At 40.4% G+C, this 23362-nt stretch overlaps 1 protein-coding gene across 4 annotated transcripts in view; it reads right to left on the reverse strand.

The window, feature by feature from the left end:
* The window catches only part of pikfyve (phosphoinositide kinase, FYVE finger containing), a 161840-nt gene that overhangs the window by 96186 nt on the left and 42292 nt on the right, over positions 1-23362 (reverse strand). For all 4 annotated transcript variants that reach the window (XM_078228705.1, XM_078228703.1, XM_078228706.1 and 1 more), the window contains exons 4-6: positions 11712-11830; positions 10026-10197; positions 6640-6847 (exon numbers count right to left, since the gene is read on the reverse strand). In XM_078228705.1, coding sequence (XP_078084831.1) covers positions 6640-6847; positions 10026-10197; positions 11712-11830 — 499 coding nt within the window. The remainder of the gene's footprint in view (positions 1-6639; positions 6848-10025; positions 10198-11711; positions 11831-23362) is intronic.

Here is a 23362-nt window from a genome sequence, read left to right on the forward strand (position 1 = left end):
CAAATGCTGCCTTGGTGTCAAGGACAGCACGTTCTGGAGCAAAAGTCTTCAATACTATTGCTGGAATATTTTCAGGGCCCATAGCCTTTGCAGTATCCAGCAGCTTCAGCCATTTCTTGATATCACGTGAATGTATCAAATCACTGAAGACTGACATCTGTGATGCTGGGGATCTCCGGAGGAAACAGGGATGGATCATCCACTGGGCATTTCTGGTTCAAGGTTATTGCGAATTCTTCAGCCTTATCTTTTGCACTGATGTGCTGGGCTCCCCCATCACTGAGGATGGGAATATTTGTGGAGACTTCTCCTTCAGTGAGTTGTTTAATTGTCCACCACCATTCATGGCTAGATGTGGCAGGACTGCAGATCTTAGTTCTGATCCATTGGTTGTGGGATCGCTTAGCTCTGCCTATTACAGAGGGTATAATCTCAGAGTGTGGGATCGCCCATTTAAGACAGAGATGAGAAGGATTTCTTCCCTCAGAGGGTAGTGAATCTGTGGAATTCTTTACCACAGAGGGCTGTAGAGGCTGGGCTGTTAAGGATGTTCAAGACAGAGGTAGACAGGTTTTTAATCAGGAAGGGCATCAATGCAGGAAAGTGGAGTTGAAGATTATCATATCAAATCAGTCATGATCTGATCAGTCATAGGCAGCACGGTGGCAGAGTGGTTAGCATCGCTGCCTCACAGCACCAGGGGCTCGAGTTCGATTCCCATCTTGGGTGACTGTGTGGAAAAATTTGCACGTTCTCCCAGTGTCTGTGTGTGCTTCCCCCGGGTACTCCAGTTTCCTCCCACAATCAAAAGACGTGCTGGTTCAGTGCATTAGACATGCTAAATTGTCCCTCAATGTACCCGAACAAGTGCTGGAGTGGGGCGACTAGGGGGTTTTCACAGTAATTTCATTGCAGTGTTCATGTAAGCCCACTTGTGACACTAATAAATAAACTTTAAACAAAACTCACTGAATGGCAGGGCAGACTCAATGAGCCAAATGGTCTATTTCTGCTCCTACATCTTATAGTTTTATGGCCCAGGTAGGCGTGCCAATGAATGATCCGCTTAATAAAAAGACAAGGGCACTTAAAATGATGGGATACACTAAATAAACTCAGCAAACCCCTAGTTCGTATGGATTGCATCCACACATTTGAAAAGAGTCTAGCTTGCCTCTTCTTCTCAAAGTTCACCATCCACTACATCTCAAATATGGTTTAAGGATAAGTTGGCAGTAGATTTTACCTGCTTTGATAGGAGAATTACTCACCTCCAACTGTCACATTCAGTGAGACTGTCTTTTTTTTTAAAAGAGATACAGACAATTGACCCACCTTTCCAGTCCTAGGGAACACCAGTGTCCCAACGCTGATTACAAAATTTACATGGTGACTGGAGGGCTGCTTCTCCACCTGCCTTGAGCATTTCTGCAATGACATCCATCCAGGGAAGTCTGTTGTTCTTGAGTGTAGCTATTGGCTGCACCTTTTGTTTTCAGTGATCATCTCTACACTTTTTGGAAGTTCAGTCGAGGGCTGATCAGCTTGGGCTCGATTGATCATTGAGAACCTACTGAAAGTGTTCGGCCAACAATGATAATCTGTCTTCAACTTTTGAGGTAAATGTACCATCTCTCACTATTTGGTGTCATCCTTACTTTTGTGCCACCTATAATCTTCTTTCCAAATTGAAACAGTGATTTCCAGTCAATGTAGCCAGCTGAGTCTTGTGCTTCTTGCTTGTTTGTTGATAAATTCTCCTGTGTCTTTCTGGGCATTCCTCTTCACCTCTTCATCTTTATTTACAAAGGCAGTGTTTTCTCTTTCACTTTTCTGCTGAAATACCATGGTGTCACAAACCCAGCTGATGTCATCTGTGAGGGTGTCCCAACCTGGAATACCAATTCACGCTGATGTATAATTTTATTTACAAGAATGGTGTGAGGAGTCATGCGCAAGACCCAGTGAGAACAGTAACCAGCCCAGCTGAAAACTATTTGGAATAGTAAAAAACTTTCCATGAAAATAAAAGGTTCTAAAAGTGCAAATGTACTCTTCACCCTCCATCATCCAATATGGTTGAGGAACATAGAACATAGAACAGTACAGCACAGAACAGGCCCTTCGGCCCACGATGTTGTGCCGAGCTTTATCTGAAACCAAGATCAAGCTATCCCACTCCCTATCATCCTGGTGTGCTCCATGTGCCTATCCAATAACCGCTTAAATGTTCCTAAAGTGTCTGACTCCACTATCACTGCAGGCAGTCCATTCCACACCCCAATCACTCTCTGCGTAAAGAACTTACCTCTGATATTCTTCCTATATCTCCCACCACGAACCCTATAGTTATGCCCCCTTGTAATAGCTCCATCCACCCGAGGAAATAGTCTTTGAACATTCACTCTATCTATCCCCTTCATCATTTTATAAACCTCTATTAAGTCTCCCCTCAGCCTCCTCCACTCCAGAGAGAACAGCCCTAGCTCCCTCAACCTTTCCTCATAAGACCTACCCTCCAAACCAGGCAGCATCCTGGTAAATCTCCTCTGCACTCTTTCCAGCGCTTCCACATCCTTCTTATAGTGAGGTGACCAGAACTGCACACAATATTCCAAATGTGGTCTCACCAAGGTCCTGTACAGTTGCAGCATAACCCCACGGCTCTTAAACTCCAACCCCCTGTTAATAAAAGCTAACACACTATAGGCCTTCTTCACAGCTCTATCCACTTGAGTGGCAACCTTTCGAGATCTGTGGATATGGACCCCAAGATCTCTCTGTTCCTCCACAGTCTTCAGAACCCTACCTTTGACCCTGTAATCCACATTTAAATTAGTCCTACCAAAATGAATCACCTCACATTTATCAGGGTTAAACTCCATTTGCCATTTTTTTCAGCCCAGCTTTGCATCCTATCTATGTCTCTTTGCAGCCTACAACAGCCCTCCACCTCATCCACTACTCCACCAATCTTGGTGTCATCAGCAAATTTACTGATCCACCCTTCAGCCCCCTCCTCTAAGTCATTAATAAAAAACCTAAATGCATTTGATACCAGATGTCTTCGAAAGATTCTCAGTTGAGCAAACACTACTAAAAAAAACTCAGAACAGCCTCTAGTTTCATCTGGCATCTGCAAAACAGATGTGTGACTGGTTTGGCCATCTCACACAACTTCTATCATCATGGCCTGCCCATCTGACCATGCAGTGTGCTCCGACTAGACATAGTAGCTGGTCAATAGATTTTGGAATGATCAGGAACATTGGCTGTGGACTGAAGAGAATGGAGTGTTTTGTCTGTCTCAATAATCCCCAGACACAGGTGCTACTAAGTCAAAGTAAGTAATCATCAAAAGGAATGATGGTCATACTTTCAAGACACCACAGCGTACTGCACAGCTCCCAATTGTGAGAAAATTAAATGACAGTAAGACATGAATTGTAATAATTGGCTTGGATTTTGTGCCCAGCATCAAAGGAACAACTTTTGCCACTCATCTCATTGACAACTATCCAGACTTTTTAGTCTTGTCAATGGACATTATCACCAATTCACCATCTGTTTCAGCATGACCACTCTACGTGGAATCTGCGGCAATTTTGACCATGGCAAGTCACAGCCAGGTTTTTTAAACCAGATTGAGGAGTCCGCACAAGACAAAGTCCAAACAAGAAAGTATAAACTAGGAATTATAAATTAGATTCAAATCATGTACAGAAAGCAAAATGTAGAATTGGAAAATACAAATAGGATTAAGGGAGAGAATAATAGACAGAAACTAAACAGTTGGTTTCTTTTACATCTCTATCATTAACTTTCTTCTGAGGAAATAAGAGCTCACACTTATAAAATTAATTTTAAGTGCCAGGGAGATTGTTCACCAGCAATTGTCATTTACCATTCAATAAAAATTCACTCTTAAATGGAACAGCTCTAATTTTTCCACCTGGGTTTTGTGCCGAACTAATGGAAAAATATCCAAAGTTCAGGACATTGCATTGACTTCAACATCAAGATGCTTGGCAACTATTACAACAGAGTGTCTCCATTCTAATAATATTTACGAACAATGGAACTGTTGCTATATCATACAGCTTGTTGAATTGTTATCATTGTGTTTACATAATGACATGAAGCTTTCTGATTGTAAACTTTTAAAATATTTATTTCCAAAGGTCAAAATGAGCCTACAGATTGCTGAAGAACTCCGTTACATCAGTTTAGCCTTTCAAATACTCTGTTGCCAATCTGGAGCCTTGTAGCCTGTGTCAGATCTGACCATCCACCTGAATCAGAAAATCTTGACAGAGGCTGTTGTTGAAGGCTGGAAGATCTGAGGACTACACTGTGGGTCATGTAATCTCTACCCTAATCTTGTGAATTATCCAAGCTATGAAGACCAATGGAGGAAACCATATAGCAATCTTTATGCTGGGTTGAAGGGTATTTCACATGTATGCAGCAGATCTTCTGGAGTTTTCTATCTTTTGGAAGAAGCCATTGTAAACCTCCTGTTGAAAAGGAGTTTGGGGCTGCTCCCACAAATGGAAGGCTCCACTTTGTGGCTGGATTAATTTTTAGCTGCGATCATCCACTAGCGTATCAGCACTCCTGCAAAGTACGCTGCAGAATGATCTTTGGAATTCCAGCTGTCCAGTAACAATAGAAATGTGTGTACCTTTGTCAATATAAAATAGCCACTATTACCTAGAGCACAGTCCCATTATGACTGGCACAGAAAATTCTATCATTCCTATGCATTAAGTGAAATATAGATCATTTATGTTCATGTCTGTGAAAAATGCTGCTGAAGAATGTTTGTCCAAAGCATTGATTTTCATGGAGATTGTAAAGATATTATAAAATGGTGCAAAGGGCACAAAAAGGATTATTGACATGAAGGCAATGATACACAAATAATACTTCATGCAAATATTGGATTGTAACTGGGAATCAGGTCAGACAACCATGAATCTGCCATCCAGCTGGAGATAGTTGTGTCCAGAACATACTGTAAATGGGATTTCTCTAGATTACTGGCAATGTTTTGTCCTGGGCAAGCTCAACTGATATCTGAAAGGATTCTTTCATGCGCAGGGCAAGTCATGCTGAGTGTTGTGTCTCTAAGGCTAATCTCTAAAAGAACCTACAAGTTTTGCTTGTGCTTCATTTCCAAAACAACATTCATCCGATCCTCACAGAAGTAAATCTGACCACATTTTCTGAAGGTTTGATGGGCATTTTAGTGAAACAATGCTAATTTGTCACCCAGCAATATTTTCAGAGGCAACACTGCCCACCCACCCTTGCATCCAGCACTTTTCATATTTAACCACTGCAACACTTTAATCATTTGGTGAATATTAACATTAGCCTATACCCGCTACTGCACCATAGGAGCTGTGGTTTTAATGTTGGGTAATGGCATCGAACAGGATGATGCAGTGAATATTAGTAGTGTCAAAATAACACTGATTTATTGATAAACACTACTTTATGTGCGAGTGTAAACTCAATGAAAAAGGGGAGAAAATCTTTCCTTGAAAATTTTCATTGAGACAGCTGGCAAATTATAGAAAATATGCTAGGCTGAGTTAAGAGAATCAGTCTGATAACAGGGAAAAACAAAGCCTTTTCAATGAAAGAGAAAAAATTACTAGAGAGAACAGGGAAGAACACTAAATAACCCAAAGACTTGATTGTAAGCCTGAGAAGGCAACCCCATCAGGGTGCCTTTCTTTTTGAAGAACAGGAAATTTTAACCTTAAATGCAAATGTTGATTTGAATGAAGAAAATTGAATAAGAAACAATTCACACACTAATAACCATGAAACAACGGGGCACAGTTTCCTTCCAATAATGATATTCATGTGAAACCAAATCTGCAATGATGACAACATATTCAGTGAATGGCCAGACAGAGAAAACAAGGGTCGTTCACTTAGCTTACTGACACTGAATTTAAAAATACAAATCAAGGGACCTGTATCTTTCAAAGCTAAAATAATTTGTGATATGCTGCATACATCAGACATCAATAACTGTTTTTCCTTCACAGTATGTCTCAAACCTTTCACATCACAAAACATTTTCTCTGAATTCTTTAAAAAAAACAATTGTCGTTAACTTGGCTCAGCTTTGGCTGCTCTTAAATGCAATGCCCCAGCACCCTGCAAAGGCTTTCCATAAAATGTTTTGGAGAACTTTACTCATTGTAAGAGATGCCAGTATGAGATACTATGGAGCAATTTTCCACTCTCAGAACTCTGTCAAGATAAATAATCCAAAATTAAGCACAACTTCGACCACAAGAGAGAAAATTTTGGATCAAACAAGATGCAGTAACTGAATGAGTGGTTTCTATCGCATCAACGCGGGTCTATTATTTAAATCGTTTAGCATTATAACCAAGGCAAGAGTGTCATTTAATCACCAACTTGTGCCATGAATCGGCACGTAAGAAACTAGACTGAGATTACAGAAATATATTTCTCATGTCATTTGTAGCAACCAGGAAATTTCTCATGTCATTTGTAGCAACCGGGAATGAGACTTTCACCAGTTTCCCCTGGACCCAAACCCATATTGCATTTGTAAAAGACTGTTAAAATATGAACCCATACTTTTCATACCTCTGCCATGCAAGGTCCTCTTCCAAAAATATATTTCTGATGACTTTTCTTCCACTTACAGGAGTTCTAGGTTCACTCGGATCCAAAATGGATACAGAGTACATTGAGTCAGTCAAGACATTTAGATCCTCACCAATGGAGCTGCTGTCTGTGGAATGTGCATAGTTCAAAGCTATTTTACGACAATAAGTGCATGCTCGAAGATCACCTGAAAAGAAAATTGTGAATAGTTTAGAATCGTTTCCAAGAAATGCATACATTTGAAAAAGTTCACAAACCTATACGGCAGCTCGAATGAAGGTTTTAAAGGCAAGCACTCATTTTCCATGTTTACAAGATAATATGCCTTTTCGAAACAAGTGTTATTTATTGTTATATATGGCAAACCGAGCACATGAACAATGCTTCACACCACAGGCAATATTGCTTCACACGAGATAAGCCTAGTGACTGAATTTTATTAACTATATTTCTTATATATCAGTTCTGGAGCATATATATATGAATAGATATTTTCGACCACCTGCAGCCTACAGTACAATAGTAAATTAGCAAATGTAACTAACAGCAGCCCTTGGTACCAAGAATGATTTTAAAGACTGGAAGACTAAAATTCTTACATTTACCATATATACTTGTATAGAAGTCAACCCTTTACTTTTTTTTGCCATAAACCGCATCTAAAAGTTGACTCTACGTTTTTTAGGGACCAAACAGTGTTGTGATTATTAATTACTTACTGGTTATTACTAAGATACATACAGGAACCTTTAGATTTTCCCTCTGTCAATTTGAGCAGCAACACCACCTCCAAATGACAAGACTAATGTCTACCACAACGATTTATCACAATGTTTTTGAGAAAGAATATCAAGAATGCAGCTCGATTTAAAATAAAAGTTGTTGAATTGTCAAGAAGACTAATAATTGTGCAGCAGCAAGAGTTTTAATGTTTCCAAGAAAATAATTAAGAGACTGGTGAAAGATATTGAATGAACTTGAACGGTGCTGAAGAATTAAATGCGCCAGCAGAGTAAGACCAAGCAAGTGGCCTCACCTGAAGAAAAAAGTAGCAGAATGCTTTAACATACATTGGCAAATTGTAATATTATCACTCATGGAGCTATCTCACTCAACACCCTCAGAAAAGCAAAGAAAGATGGTATTCCAGGATTCAAGGTCAATGCAGGATGGTGTGCAAAATTCATGAAACGGCATGATTTAGTATTCAATCTGAAAACGAAAATGTCATGGCATCAGCCACTTGAGCGTAATGATAAAGTCAGCACATTCCGACATTTTATTATTTGACATCCAGTGTAAAATGCCTATTGATACTGAAGTGGGAAAAATATACAGATGGGTAGACATAAAATGGCTGCCTGGCACATAAACAAAGACATTAAACAGGCACTGACTTTCAGTACAGACAGTCACCTGAGATTAAAACATAAAGGACAGACAGCTATTCAAAGTTAAACATTCAGGAATCAAATCCTACAGGAAGCCAGCCAGGGCTTGAGGCACTCTTTAGGATAAGGACAATAGGGATAGATAACGAGATTAGCTACAGGTGGGATCGGGAATACATAACTGCAGGAAAACCAATTACTATAAATTACTATATGAATAGACCGAAACTAAAACCATTGATGGTCACTGACGAAGGAAATGTATCCATTCATAGAACAATGCGATGTTAACATGCTTATGTCTGTATCTGTCTGTATTTGTCTATAACAATGTGTTAACAATCGATCATCTACTTGATTACAACGATGTGATAATGGCTAGATGTCCATCTATTGTGTAAAGGGTATAAAGATGGACCGCTCCTATTGTCTCATTGAGACAAGGTTTGCTGCTTGTTAGTGCCTTTTCTCCACGAAGCTTCGTTAAAATAAAACTGTATTCTTGAAACCTTCAAGCCTGACTCAGTGGTACATTTCCCACAACAATACTGATTAGTTTCAACATGCTAGAAAATTAAGATTGTGGCACACTGTCGTAAAGACAATAGGTCACAGGAAGTTGCAATTCACATTGGTTCCATCTTGGCAGATGGCATAAATTTAAAACAGATGGTGATACTCAAGCACAATAATCTCCCCCAAAGAGAAATTTCAGAGAGGCTTTGTCATCTATGTTCATGAGAAAGGCTGAACGGATGAAGGCTGTTGCAAGAAATGGATCAAAGAAGTGTGCAACATGAGACCAAGAGGATTATGAAAAAAAACTTGCTAATTTGGGACACGTTCAAATCCCACCTTGTGAATAACATAGGCAGTGATGTGAAGTCAACCAACACCGACATGGCAGCAATTCCCAGCAGTCTTAGGAGTGCTGTTTAGCCCTGAGAATTGAATCCCTCAAGGACAAAAAATGTGGAACAATTGAATGTTGGAAGGGAAAAAAAAACAACCACAAAGGATGTAAATATGTGGGCACAGAAGCAAAATTGTATGAATGGATCTTAGCATGGGATGAACTTGATCCCAATATTGTCCAAAAATCATCTCAAAATTGTGGAATAATGAATGTGCTCAGCAGTACCGAGGATGATTACATGTGGAATGATGCTACTGAAGTTAATGGTGATAGGCTCTTGATTAATAAAGGCACCAGGGGTTATGGGGAAAAGGCAGGAGAATGGGGATGAGAAAAATATCAGCCATGATTGAATGGCGGAACAGACTCGATGGGCTGAATGGCTTAAATCTGCTCCTATGTCTCATGGCCTTGTCGTGAAGACAAAAAAGACCCATACGAAGATGTTATACAATCAGGTTGGTGTGATTAATTGTTCAGTGGTTCAAATAGTGATCAAAAGTGATTCTGAAGGATTTCAATGTGAAGTACTATGGTTAATTCATTATGGTATGTAGTTATATTGTGTTGGATGAAACGTATATAGTTTATGATGTTATAAAATAATGTTAGAGAATTAGTATTAAATCTTCAGCGTTGTTTGTTTTTATTCTATTCCATTCTGAGGGTCTTTTTCAGCTCAAATCCAGCACAGATGTCAATCCCCAAAAGCATTAACTGTATGAAAATCAATGACTTTTGGCCGAAAAGACTGGTCTCAAAAACTTGACTTTTATAAGATTTCGAACTTCAACAACTTGTTTCCTGGTTAAATTTTGCCACCATTTTATTTTCTAAAAATATTTTAATCAAGCTTGATCATTTCTCTTTCCACCCACGAAAGAAACTAATACCATATTCCTGGCCTGTTGGTTATACTTATCCAGTTATTTAACCCACCATAATATACTAAACTTAACCCATCACAATATACTAAACTATTACTGGTTCTCTTTAGTTGTTTAAATAGATTAATCACTGGCACATACAATCTGAAATTAACTTTGATATTTACATACCAGCATAACCCATGAATTTTCCAGGAATTTCCTGATTGCAACAGCGACTACAGAAGATCTGTCCACATAAACGGCAGTGATGTCGGCGTCTAAAGGTGGTAAACTTCTCATTACAGTCATAACACTCCTTACACTGACTATCTGGCATCCAGTACTGCTTCAAGTCAGTATCCTGTATTGCAAAGTAGAAGTAATAATCAAGGGTTCAATGGTTTTGAACTATTAAAGCACAATAGAATTAAACATTATGAATCTCAAGTGCTAATTAATCTCCACTTAAACCTTCCCTCCCCTCCATTTTTCCTTTTCTATTTTAGCATTTCAGAATACTTAGATGGAAATCCATTGTAGTCCATCAATAGAATGACAGAACTGATGAAGCTCGAAACCAATTTGACTAAACTTAAAAGTCAGGCATTACTGGAACTTCGATAATGATTACATCATTTGGGTACATGCATATTTTCAAAAAGATGTAACATAATATACATGCCTACCTTATGCAGTGCTAATTTACTTTTAGTAAAGTCAATTTACCTAGTATGGTAACTACACAAATACTGCCAAAATTTCAAATGTACTCTCTTTAATTTATTACACAAAAACAGAAACAGCTATACATCAATCATCATGAAACTGAAATCCACTATTTAAATTCTAATAAATGGCCCTACTAACCCAAAAAGCCCTAAATTGGTGCCTAAATAAATGTTATTTCTTACAAAAGTGAAGACACTGTTGGGCATTAAAATTTGAATAACAGTATTGAATGTGGGACGAAAATGCGTTTCCTCAAATTCCTCACATTTGTCTTAACTCTTTTGTGTCCCCGAGGAACCTAAGGCAATAAAACAGATCACTATTCTGTTTCAGGTTTTTGCACCATGCTCTTCTAGTTGCATGTGCACTGCAATCGCATCAGTCACTGTATTTCTTGGAGTTACTCTTGGTCACACTTTAGGTTCTTTTCTCCCTTAGCTTTCAATTTCATGTCCACTCCTGGATCTGTGTGTCATGCACACTCAGAATAAGGCCAAAGAAAATTCATCTTCTCTCCTGCACTGTTATCCTCAAAATTTGCAGTCCCTGAAACATACCTCGAAGAAAATCAACTTGCTCTTCTTGAAGGCAGCCTACAATGGTCGACCTAATTCTGTTCTGGGTAATTATACAGATAAAGTTACCAAGGACAGATGTAACATTACAGCACTTATTACAACTGCTTCTGTTCCCACTTATTGGGAAGCTTGGCAAAGATCTTTCTGTCCAAATGTTTGGTGTTGCCCCACAAAATCAAATAAATTCAGGATGGCAGTCAAGTTCTCTTCTCCAGTTCATGTAATTCTGCACAAACACTGCTCTGGCTTGTCACTCTAAGTTAGTTATGGTGGATCTCTGTTCTTCTATTGACTGTTTAACAGAAATGCATTGCTCACCTCTCTTAATATCTTCCAGTTGGTAACAAACTTGCTGCCTGACCTACTGAATATTTCCTTTGTTTTACTTTTGCTACAACCTTGTCTTTAGTGATTAAAGTCTCTTGTAAGTTTCTATGTAATGGTTCAGAGGGTCCTCATTTATCCCCACTTTTTGCATCCATTACTGCCCCATGAGCTTGTTTCTCCCTTTGGGATTTGTGTTGCAATAAGTTCATAAACTTAAATCGTTGTTTATTATATACTGTACCTGGCTTTTTCCCTCCATGATTTCTTTCAAGCGCTTTAGAACTGTAGTAAGACTCCTCAGTTGTACGGCTGTCCGAGGATCATGGCTTCCCATCGACACATCTGGTTTTCTATGACCATCTAATTAATAAATCAAAAGCCATACAAGTCATAATATTTTTTTTAAAAACTAACTTCGATTAGAACATTACTTAAATTTCCTTTTAATTTTTTAAGTTGAGCTGTTCCAGAGCTGAATGTTTTGCAACTTTCCTTACAGTCTGGCATTTATGCTAGTTTGAAATAATATGTATGATGTAAGGCACAGAAACAGGCCACTCAGCCCAACCAGTCCATGCCAGTGTTTCTGCTCTAGTCCAGTCATTGTTTCCTCTTTTACCTCAACCATAACCCTCTATTTCTTTCTTTCTCATGGGTTTGTCAAGTTTCCATTTAAATGCTTCGATACTATTAGCTTCAACTACTTCTTGTGGTAGTGCGTTCCACATTCTCACCACTTTTTGGGTGAAGACATTTCTTCTGAATTCCCTACTGAATCGCTTGGCGACTATCACATATTGATGGCCTCAAGCTATGTTCTTACCCACTGATGGGCAACTGCGTGGCCTAACCAAGGTGGATACAAGATCTAGCATAACTTCTCCCCTTTTTAATACAGTTCCTCTGGAAATAAAGCTGAATGCTTGTTTTTATGTCTCATCTATGGCACAGTTGCTGTAATTGTGCTCAAAGATCTCTTTGCTCCTTTACCACCTAGACTTGCATCTTCCAAGTAATAAGTGACCTACCTACTCTCATACTCAAAATATACCACCTCTCATTTGTTTCTAACCTCATTTGCCAGTTTATTGCCCATTTTGAAAGTTTCTTCCCGTAATTTGTTGCGGTCCCCCTCAGTCCTATTTGGTACCATGTTCAAATTTAGAAAATTTGTTCTTAATTCCAAAGTCCAATTTGTTAATGTAAACTGTGAATAGCAGTGGTCTCTACACTGCCCTCGTGGAACATCACTTCCCACCTCCTGCACTCTGAATTACTACGCTTTAGCCTCACTCTTGGCTTTCTGTCTTGCATACTTGCTTACTGTGGCAGATAGGAGCTAAATCAATGCCCCTATTCATTGTTAATTCCAAAGTTAGGCTGTTGCCTACATGAAAGCTTAGTAACCTTAGATTATTGTTGGATACTTCATGCCACCTTAGCTGATCGATACCTCCATCATTTCACCTCCCTAGGCAACTAGGTGGGAAGACACCCTTTATACATCCTTGTCGGAGCTAAAAAGATATTCGGACACAGCGTTCACGAGTGATGGATCCTTTACTGCCGTCTTATGGATAAGGGGAGAACTGGAGAATCCCTAAGGCTTCTTCAGTCTGCTCTGCTCAATTGTGTATGGTCAGCCTTTTTTGTAGGGCATATCTTACAACTTCTAGTAAAGATAATTGTTTCTAGCCACATACGCCAGTAACTTATTTGCACGTGATACAAAGAGGTAGGCCTGAGACAATAGCTATTTAATCGTGTCCCATCAGTAATGTGACAATCTTTAGTGGTAGATGGATGGAATGTCCGTTTAGAAAATGGTCACTTATTTGTGTCTTAATTACAGATTTGGTGCTAATAGTAAGAACATTCAACTGTGTCCTGTTGATAGGTATAGTATGTCTGTGCTGTCTATTTCATGTATATGCAGTGACAGCCAGGCCACAGTGAGGGTGCTGCTGCTGATGTGCTGATTTTCCTGGCTCCCTGGCCGACCCCCTGCTGAGCTCAGTTCTCCTCTCCCACAGCCTCACCATCAATTATAGCTAAGCTTGAAAACACACCTTCTGTAATGTAACCACTGTGAACCTGTATCTTACCACGAACAAAAATAAGTTGCCTTAAAGCAAAGTTTATTACAAAGAATAATATTACAACTTTTTTAAGCATTGGGAACTGAAGAAAAGCAGAGTTTAAAAACTTTAATTTCTCCTGCATATCTTAGAGCAGTAGTTCCCAAACTTTGTTCCACTTTCTTCCACTGGGCCGCACTTTCGGAATAAAAATTTGCTCGCGCCACACCGAATTTTTTATTGATGAGAAATACATTCAAAAACAAAAAAAAACAACTCCTAGCAGTGCTTGATTCATAACATAGAACACAACTACTTTATAATATGATCATGGGACATCCAGAAAGTATAAAACAATGCTTGTTTAAACCATGTTTAAATGTTTCTTTGATTGTCCTTGAATCTTCCCGCCACACTTGCCATCCTCTCTCGCCACACCAGTGTGGCGCGCCGCACCCTTTGGGAACCACTGTCTTAGAGGATCACTGTAAACAAAATAAGGGAAAGCATGCTGCTCCAAATCATGGGAGTTCGGGAGAGTACGCACCACGTTAATTGTATATATATATCTTTCAATGTTTAATCAAGTATAGAAATCATAGAAACCCTACAGTGCAGAAGGAGGCCATTCGGCCCATCGAGTCTGCACCGACCACAATCCCACCCAGGCCCTACCCCCACATATTTACCCGCTAATCCCGCGAACCTACGCACCTCAGAACTCTAAGGGGCAATTTTTTTTTTAACCTGGCCAATCAACCTAACCCGCACATCTTTGGACTGTGGGAGGAAACCGGAGCACCCGGAGGAAATCCACGCAGACACGAGGAGAATGTGCAAACTCCACACAGACAGTGACCCGAGCCGGGAATCGAACCCGGGACCCTGGAGCTGTGAAGCAGCAGTGCTAACCACTGTGCTACCGTGCTGCCCCCAATAGGCATAATCTGGGGATTCATTTGTTCTACTTATGGGAGCAACTGTGGTTGTTTGTAAAATGTACCTCTGTAAATAAAAAAATATTTATAAGTATGCAAAGACTACGCTCCAGTTCCCTGACATCTAGGGGAATTTCACAGTAACCTCATTGCAGTGTTAATGTAAGCCTTACCTGTGACTAATAAATAAATAAATAACCATCACCACCTGGCTATCTGGAATACTCCGAAGAGCAATACAAGTTTCAAGACATATTGTACAATACTAATTAAGAGCAATTGCACGCAAATGGGCTAATGATCTTTTGTGTGTGTGTGTTTGGGGGGGGGGGGGGGGGGGGTGGGGGGGGGGGGGGCAGCCTGGGGTCACAATCTTCCCTCACTTGGGAGGGGGATGAGTTTTGTACCAGTTTGATGAGGGGCAAGGACTAAACACGCCAGCAAGACCAGCTTCACAGAGATCAGGTGCCATTTTTAAAGGGTGCCACAATCTCAAAGTGAAATTGAAAACCTCCCTTTCCCCCCCCTCTCAGACATCAGGACCCCTTCTCCCCTCCCTGAAGTCATCCTCCCCTGCCAGACCCCCGCTCCATTCCCAAACATGGATCACTAGTCTGATCTCCTCTTCCCCCTGCCCTAAACGTACATGATTGGCATCGGGGCCCTCACAATGGGTTCCCTTGGTGCCCAGTCCCCTTCATGCCCCCTGCATGTCCTGCCCCCAGGTTCTACCACTAGGTCCCTGGCATAGCCAATCTAGTGCCAGGGACCTAGTGCCAGATGGGTACTGCCCAAAATGTTCCCGACCGCCTGGGGGCTTCAATGGCCTCTGAGGCCTCGGCGTGGCCAAGACATGTGCCGACACTATAGTTAAGAAAGCCCACCAATGCCTCTACTTTCTCAGAAGACTAAGGAAATTTGGCATGCCAGCTACGACTCTCACCAACTTTTACAGATGCACCATAGAAAGCATTCTTTCTGGTTGTATCACAGCCTGGTATGGCTCCTGCTCTGCCCAAGACCGCAAGGAACTACAAAAGGTCATGAATGTAGCCCAATCCATCACGCAAACCAGCCTCCCATCCATTGATTCTGTCTACACCTCTCACTGCCTCGGAAAAGCAGCCAGCGTAATTAAGGACCCCACGCATTCTCTCTTCTACCTTCTTCCGTTGAGAAAAAGATACAAAAGTCTGAGGTCACGTACCAACTGACTCAAGAACAGTTTTTTCCCTGCTGCCATCAGACTTTTGAATGGATCTACCTTGCACTAAGTTGATCTTTCTCTAGACCCTAGCTATGACTGTAACACTACATTCTGCACTCTCCCCTTTCCTTCTCTATGAACGGTATGCTTTGTATAGCATGCAAGAAACAATACTTTTCACTGTATACTAATACACGTGACAATAATAAATCAAATCAAATCAAACCTGGTCTCTGCTTGTGGAGACCAGTAGTGATTCGTGCTGGGTTCCCACTGCACGTGAGAGTCAGAGAATCGCATGAGCAGGGAGAATCCAGCTTGAAATTGACTATAGATATTTAAATGCTCGGGGCACGAAAGTGGGGAGAATCTCAAAGGGGGTTCTCATCCGTGCTAAATACGCTAAAAGTGCTAAATCTTCTCCCCGCAATTCTCTGATCTTCCATGGCCCCAGCGCAATTGTGCCTGAACATGTGGGGTCGGAAAATTGCCCCCCTTGCTTCCCGTCGGAATAAAAAAGAAAGTTATCTTAAGAATGGAATATGGTAACTACTTCCCCCATTGAAGATGCAGATTTCACAGATGGCATCCTTGAATCATACAGCATTCAGGTGGGAGGGAGAGAGAGGGGGAAAGAGAGAGAGCGAGACAGGGCTAGAGAGAGTAAATCTCTCATCCTCCTTCAAAGGGTAATCCCAAGTATTCTCTCACATCAATTCTTTTCCATGTCCCGGCAGCTCTTTCATGTTCTAATATTTACACAATTTCCTTTTGAAGGCTATTAATGAATCTGCTCCTACCACCCTATTAGGCCAAGCATTCAAAATTCTAATCACTCATTGTGTAGAATAAGTTTTTCCTTGTATTGCCTCTGGTTCATTTGTCAATCACTTAAACCTTTGCCCTATTTGCCAACCAGGAGTATGTTGGAATAGTCAAGTATGGAGGTAACAAAAACATAGACTGGGCCCTGTCTCCGTGCCATAGATTCTATGATTCTTTGATTTATACAGCACCTTTAAAATGGTACAACATCCCAAGGTGCTTCACAATTGCATTATCAGACAAAATTTGAAACTGAGCTACATAAGGAGACTTGAAACCAGGTGACCAAAAGCTTAGTCAAATAATTGAATTTTAAAGACGATCTTGCAGGAAGAGCGAGATACAGTGACAGAGAAATTTTGGGAAGGAATTCCAGAGCTTAGATTCAAGACAGCTGAAAAGACTGCTGCAAACGGTGAGGTAATGAAAATACAAGATTTTGTACTATTGTGCACTTAAGTAGAACTGCTCAAACATTGAGACTTCAGAGACCTTTAGGCCATGCAAGTACTACATAATTTTCTCTTCTTCAGTTCTAACTGGGGAAACTAGAAACATCAAATCATAGGCCTGAAAGAAGCTATTCAGCCCATTGAGTGCGTGCTTCCTCCTTCAAAGGGCAATCCCAAGTATTCTCTCACATCAATTCTTTTCCATGTCCCGGCAGCTCTTTCACGTTCTAATATTTACACAATTTCCTTTTGAAGGCTATTAATGAATCTGCTCCTACCACCCTATTAGGCCAAGCATTCAAAATTCTAATCACTCATTGTGTAGAATAAGTTTTTCCTTGTATTGCCTCTGGTTCATTTGTCAATCACTTAAACCTTTGCCCTATTTGCCAACCAGGAGTATGTTGGAATAGTCAAGTATGGAGGTTACAAAAACATAGATGACGTTTCAGCAGCCGATAAGCTGAAGCAGTGGAGTCAAGCTTGGAGGTGGAAATTGGTGATGGTTCACAATTAAATCAGTTAAAAATCAAAAACATAGCCAAAGTACCGCAAAAATAATATGTATATACACACACAAACATCAAGAAGACAATTACAATTAAAAGGGCATACACTTGTAGAAAAAAAGATAGAAATGTTTAAAATACATTTAACAAAGACAAGATTACAGAGGATTAAAATAGCCACACATTGGCAAACCTCCATACATTAGTGCACACACTTTCACCAAGGGGAATATTAGAAAATCCCAAGCTGATGTCTGCTGCATTCTTTTTTTAACTACTACAGATCACATTTCTGCTTGGGGAGTTTGGGTATGTCAGGAGGTCCTAGTTCAGGATCTATTTTTACAAAGTGTGTGATTAGGGTTTAGAATGCATTGCATGAGTGTGTATTGGAGGCAGGTTCAGTTGAAGTAGGCAAAAGGAAATCAGACAGATTGAAAAAGAAGAATGTTAAACATTACAGGGAGAAGGCAAGGGATTGGTACAGGGTGGGTTGTTCATTTGGAGCCGGTGCAAACAAATGAGCCAAACGGCCTCCTTCTGCGCTGTGATTCTGCGACTTTAGTCCTTCTGTTACCTGTCTCTGAAGCGCTCATATTGGCTAACAGCATCTGCTAGTTTCTGGAGTTTGGCTCCTTTCTTGAATAATTACTGCCCTCGATATCTCATTTGTTAGCAGTTATGCTGTGCTTTCTTTTGCATTAAATTTTCCTCTCGCTGTTTTAGACTATACGAGGTCTCCCTTTTTTTCTATATTCTATAGGCCTATGTTATATGCATCCTGCTTCTGATTTTGGATCTCATGTTGTGCAGTGCTCAATTTGTTCCAACATCTGTTTTTAAACCCTTCTGTTCTTTTTGCCTGGCTTTGCACGTTATTGACTCTCTAGCTTTCCTTAAACCATTGCCTGAAAGTTAATCTACTGACATTTGAAGGTTGTGCTTTTTTAAAATCTAATTCGGTTTTCAAATTTTTGATGAAATTGTTTTTGTTTTAGGCTTTTTGATTTAATAGGATTTCAAGACTCTGTTAAGAATGACAAATTAGAAAACTAAAAATCAAGAACAATCACAGCCAAAGGATAACCACAGCTTTCCAATCTTCCTTTGTTAAATTATTCTCTTTGGTTAGTGTTTTAAGCACAGGGAGAAGTGAAGAGTCAGGGAATTGTGTTATCTATATATAATATTGTACTTTTAAAATGAAGAAAAGACTGTATCTAGAGATGCTGTCAATTATAAAAGATTACAAGGTCATGGTGACCTTATTGCACTTTCCTGTTATTATTCTATACATAGATAAATCTAAAAGTAAGTTTTATACCACACATATTGGGTCAAATTCTCCCAAAAACTGACAATTGTCATCTCCGGCAGGAAAAGTGGTGAGAATTCCACTGGGTGGGTCAGCCATAACTCGATTTGCGCAGAGGTATACGGGGCTGGAGAATAACTTGACAGAATGGATTCTATTTTTTGCTTTTCTAAGGAGGAAGCAGAACACACTGACGTTTCTAGCAATTGTTGCCACAAATAGAAGATCTTCTTTAATCCAGTAACATTCCAACCCACCCTCAGTGCACATATAAGCTCAGGTTTCAGTTTACAATTAACCTTGAACTAAAGGCACAAACCAAAAAGTTGTAAAGAGCCACGAATGGTAACACGGTCTCACTCTGGGGAGCCAGCCTTACTGAAAACTCCTTAATCTGGTCGGGAATTGACACCTTCAAACTGGCCCCTCAATTTTAATGAGAACCATACTCATAGCATAGGCTAACAATCTGCTCCCAAATAATTCTTAGCTACTGATTGGATACCCGAAATAGGCTTTCCCAATAAGCTGTCATAGTGTGGAAGGTCATTAGTATTTTGTAACCTTAGAGAAATAACATGCAAGCATGATAGAGGATCCTTCTCATTTAAAAAAAAGAATTAATTGGCAAAATGCTCTAAAGGTAACAAGCATACTCCTATTTGGCAACCCATTGCCTACTTCATGTTTGCCCTCTAGGTTCAGTTTGTTTGTATATATTTTATGTCTATTTTACATATTTATTTATTTTTGATTGTTCCCCATCATGTTTTTTTAAGAACTAAGTGATTAAAAACAGTGCAGAAGTTTGTCTGTAGTTTTAGAAAATTGCACACATTTTACAGTATCATGCTTAAGGTCCAAACTAAGTATATTTGTGGACTAATCTACTTAACTGAGTCAACTGCAATCCTCCACAACTAAGTGTTTTTTTCTCAAATTTAATGAGCTTCATGCTATCCTTGTCCTGGTTCTATGTTTGCAGTGATCACAAGCTTGTTTCAAAATTCTTTTTGGTTTAATAATTTTTTCCATTTTTTTCCCTTTCAAGTTTTGTCTCAAGTGCCCTTCCTACCTAGTACCACATTCAATGACAAGAGTACGAAGAAAAGGTATAAACTGTAGTCACATTTGTGTAGCTAATCCTTTATGAATTGAAACCTATTTTTTAATAAGCATTTCAAACAAGAAACTACAGACATTGCTCAAATGCAATAAAGAGAAACTTAGATCCTGTCAAAGAATTGATTTAACGACAGAACTTCTGCATTTTGTCACGGAAAACTTTACTACCTTGAAAATGTTCAATGCCATAACCACTAAAAGATTTCTAAACGTTTCATGCTCACCTTTTAAAACCAAAAATGACTTAACAAGCACATAACAATTATTAGGAGTAAGCTTCTCTAACAACAGACTTGCATTGTGATACAGACAGTAACTTGCTTTAATGAATAACCATATCCAGGACAAAGCAACCTACTTGATTGGCACCTCATCCACAAACGCTCACTCCTTCCCCCACTAATGCACAGTAGCAACAGTGTGTACCATCTACAAGAGGCAAGGTGCCAACTCTCTCTTTTCCCACTGGAGTATGGTCAGGTAAAGTGTCCCACTCCAACTACCTCACAAATTCTCCTCTCATCTGGGATTTGGGAAGTGAAGCAGAGCACAAACTGTCCTCACCTCCAAATTTATCCAATGGAGGAGGTTGTGGGGGGAGAATTGACTTTGAAGAAGCATTAAAAGCAACGGGAGGCAAGAAGAGCCCAAGCAAACAAAGTTCCCTTACTGAGGAATTGGGGAAGGGGAAGAACGACATGAGAGGTGCTGGGGAGTGAACATCATGTGAAAGAAAGGGTAGCACATAATGGGAAGGGTATGTAGTGTGGCAAGGGAATGGGATAGTACAGGAAGTATGGAATGGTGACTGAGGTGATTTAGCAGGAAGGAGTGGGATGGGGGTGATATGACAGGGATGAAAGGAATGGTAGAGGTATAGCATGAGAGAGTTAATATGGGGATTTAGAAGAATTACTATTGCAATAAAAGCAAACATTTCAATACAGTTGCCTTGTAGGTAAGAAATGAAGGGGAGCCTGACAACAAAGTTACCCTATGTCTCCTTAAATTCAGGTAGAATAGTTTGGAGTGTGGGAAGCAGATGGCATGGGAGAGCAGGGTGGGTGGAATGCAGGGGAGAGTAGGATGGGCAGAAAGCTTGGGACAGCAGAGCAGAAAGCATAGGAGAGGGTGAGGAATGCACAGGAGATGGGCATGGTGGAGGGGGGGGGGGGGTGTGGTTGTGCATGGGGTGTTGATGTAGCCGATCCACAAAGGCAGAAACTACTTCTAGATCTGCACTATCAATGCTCACAATACTTAGAATAGAATCGTAGAGTCAGAGGTTTGCAGCATGGAAACAGGCCCTACGGCCCAACTTGTCCATGCTGCCCGTTTTTTTTTTAAACCCCTAAGCTAGTCCTAATTGCCCGCATTTGGCCCATATCCCTCCATACCCATCTTACCCATGTAACTGTCTAAATGCTTTTTAAAAGACAAAATTGTACCTGCCTCTACTACTACTAGGCTGAGGGAGCTCGGCCTTTTCTCCTTGGAGAGACGAAGGATGAGAGGAGACCTAATAGAAGTGTATAAGATGTTGAGAGGCATAGATCGGGTGGACTCTCAGAGGCTTTTACCCAGGGTGGAAATGTCTGCTATGAGAGGACACAGGTTTAAGGTGCTGGGGGGTAGGTACAGGGGAAATGTTAGGGGTAAGTTTTTCACACAGAGGGTGGTGGGCGAGTGAAATCGTCTGCCGTCAGTGGTGGTGGAGGGGAACTCAATAGGGTCTTTTAAGAGACTCCTGGATGAGTACATGGAGCTTAATAGGATGGAGGGTTATAGGTAGGTCTAGAAGGTAGGGACGTGTTCGGCACAACTTGTGGGCCGAAGGGCCTGTTTGTGCTGTAGTTTTTCTATGTTTCTACCTCTGGCAGTTTGTTCCAGACACTCACCACCCTGTGTGTGAAAGAATTGCCCCTCTGGACCCTTTTGTATCTCTCCCCTCTCACCTTAAACCTATGCCCTCTAGTTTTAGACTCCCCTACCTTTGGGAAAAGATATTGACTATCTCGCTGATCTATGCCCCTCAATATTTTATAGACCTCTATAAGATCACCCCTCAGCCTTTTAGAGAAAAAGGTCCCAGTCTATCCAGCCTCTCCTTATAACTCAAACCATTAAGTCCTGGTAGCATCCTAGTAAATCTTTTCTGCACTATTTCTAGTTTAATAATATCCTTTCTATAATAGGGTGACCAGAACTGTACACAGTATTCCAAGTGTGGCCTTACCAATGTCTTGTACAACTTCAACAAGACATCCCAACTCCAGTACTTAATGTTCTGATCCATGAAACCAAGCATGCTGAATGCCTTCTTCACCACTCTGTTCACCTGTGACTCGACTCTCAAGGAGCTATGAATGCATACCCCTAGATCTCTTTGTTCTGTAACTCTCCCCAACACCTTACCATTAACTGACTAAGTCCTGCCCTGGTTTCATCTCCCAAAATGCATCACCTCGCATTTATCTAAATTAAACTCCATCTGCCATTCGACAGCCCACTGGCCCAATTGATCAAGATCCCTTTGCAATCCAAGATAACCTTCTTCACTGTCCACTATGCCACTAATCTTGGTGTCATCTGCAAACTTACTAACCATGCCTCCTATATTCTCATCCAAATCATTAATATAAATGACAAATAACAATGGACCCAGCACTGATCCCTGAGGCACACCGCTGGTCACAGGCCTCCAGTTTGAAAAACATCCCTCTACAACCACCCTCTGGCTTCTGTCATCAATTTTGGATCCATTTAGCTACCTCACCCTGGATCGCGTGAGGTTTAACCTTATGCAATAACCTACTATGTGGTACCTTGTCAAAGGTCTTGCTAAAGTCCACGTAGACAACGTCAACTGCACTGCCCTCATCTACCTTCTTGATTGCCCCTTCAAAAAACTCAATCAAATTTGTGAGACATGATTTTCCACTCAAAGCCATGCTGACTGTCCCTAATCAGTCCTTGCCTCTCTAAATGCCTGTAGATTCTGTCTCTCAAAATACCTTCCAACAACTTACCCATCACAGATGTGGTAGAACCCATACAATGGAGAAGGAGGCCATTCATCCCTTCGAGCCTGCACCAACAACAATCCCATCCAGGCCTAATCTCCATAACCCCACATATTTATCCTGCTAAACCCCTGACACCGAGGGGCAATTTAGCATGGCCAATCCACCTAACCCGCACATCTTCAGCTGGATATTAATAACTCAGAATGTTAACAAAATTCCAAGAATAAGTTTCTTTTTTTGATCTGGTTACCTAAGAAGCATTCACTTAAGATACCTGAACATTTTATTTTCAAAATTCTACAGCAAAGTATGGAAAGATTTTAGTTTATCTGTCTCACAAATGCAATGGAGGCCTGATAAATATCATTAACATTAGAGAAACATTCCATGAAGCAATTTTGTTGGCAAGTCCCAAGT

The sequence above is a fragment of the Mustelus asterias genome, chromosome 14 (genome assembly GCF_964213995.1).
Source record: "Mustelus asterias chromosome 14, sMusAst1.hap1.1, whole genome shotgun sequence".
NCBI lineage: Eukaryota > Metazoa > Chordata > Chondrichthyes > Carcharhiniformes > Triakidae > Mustelus > Mustelus asterias.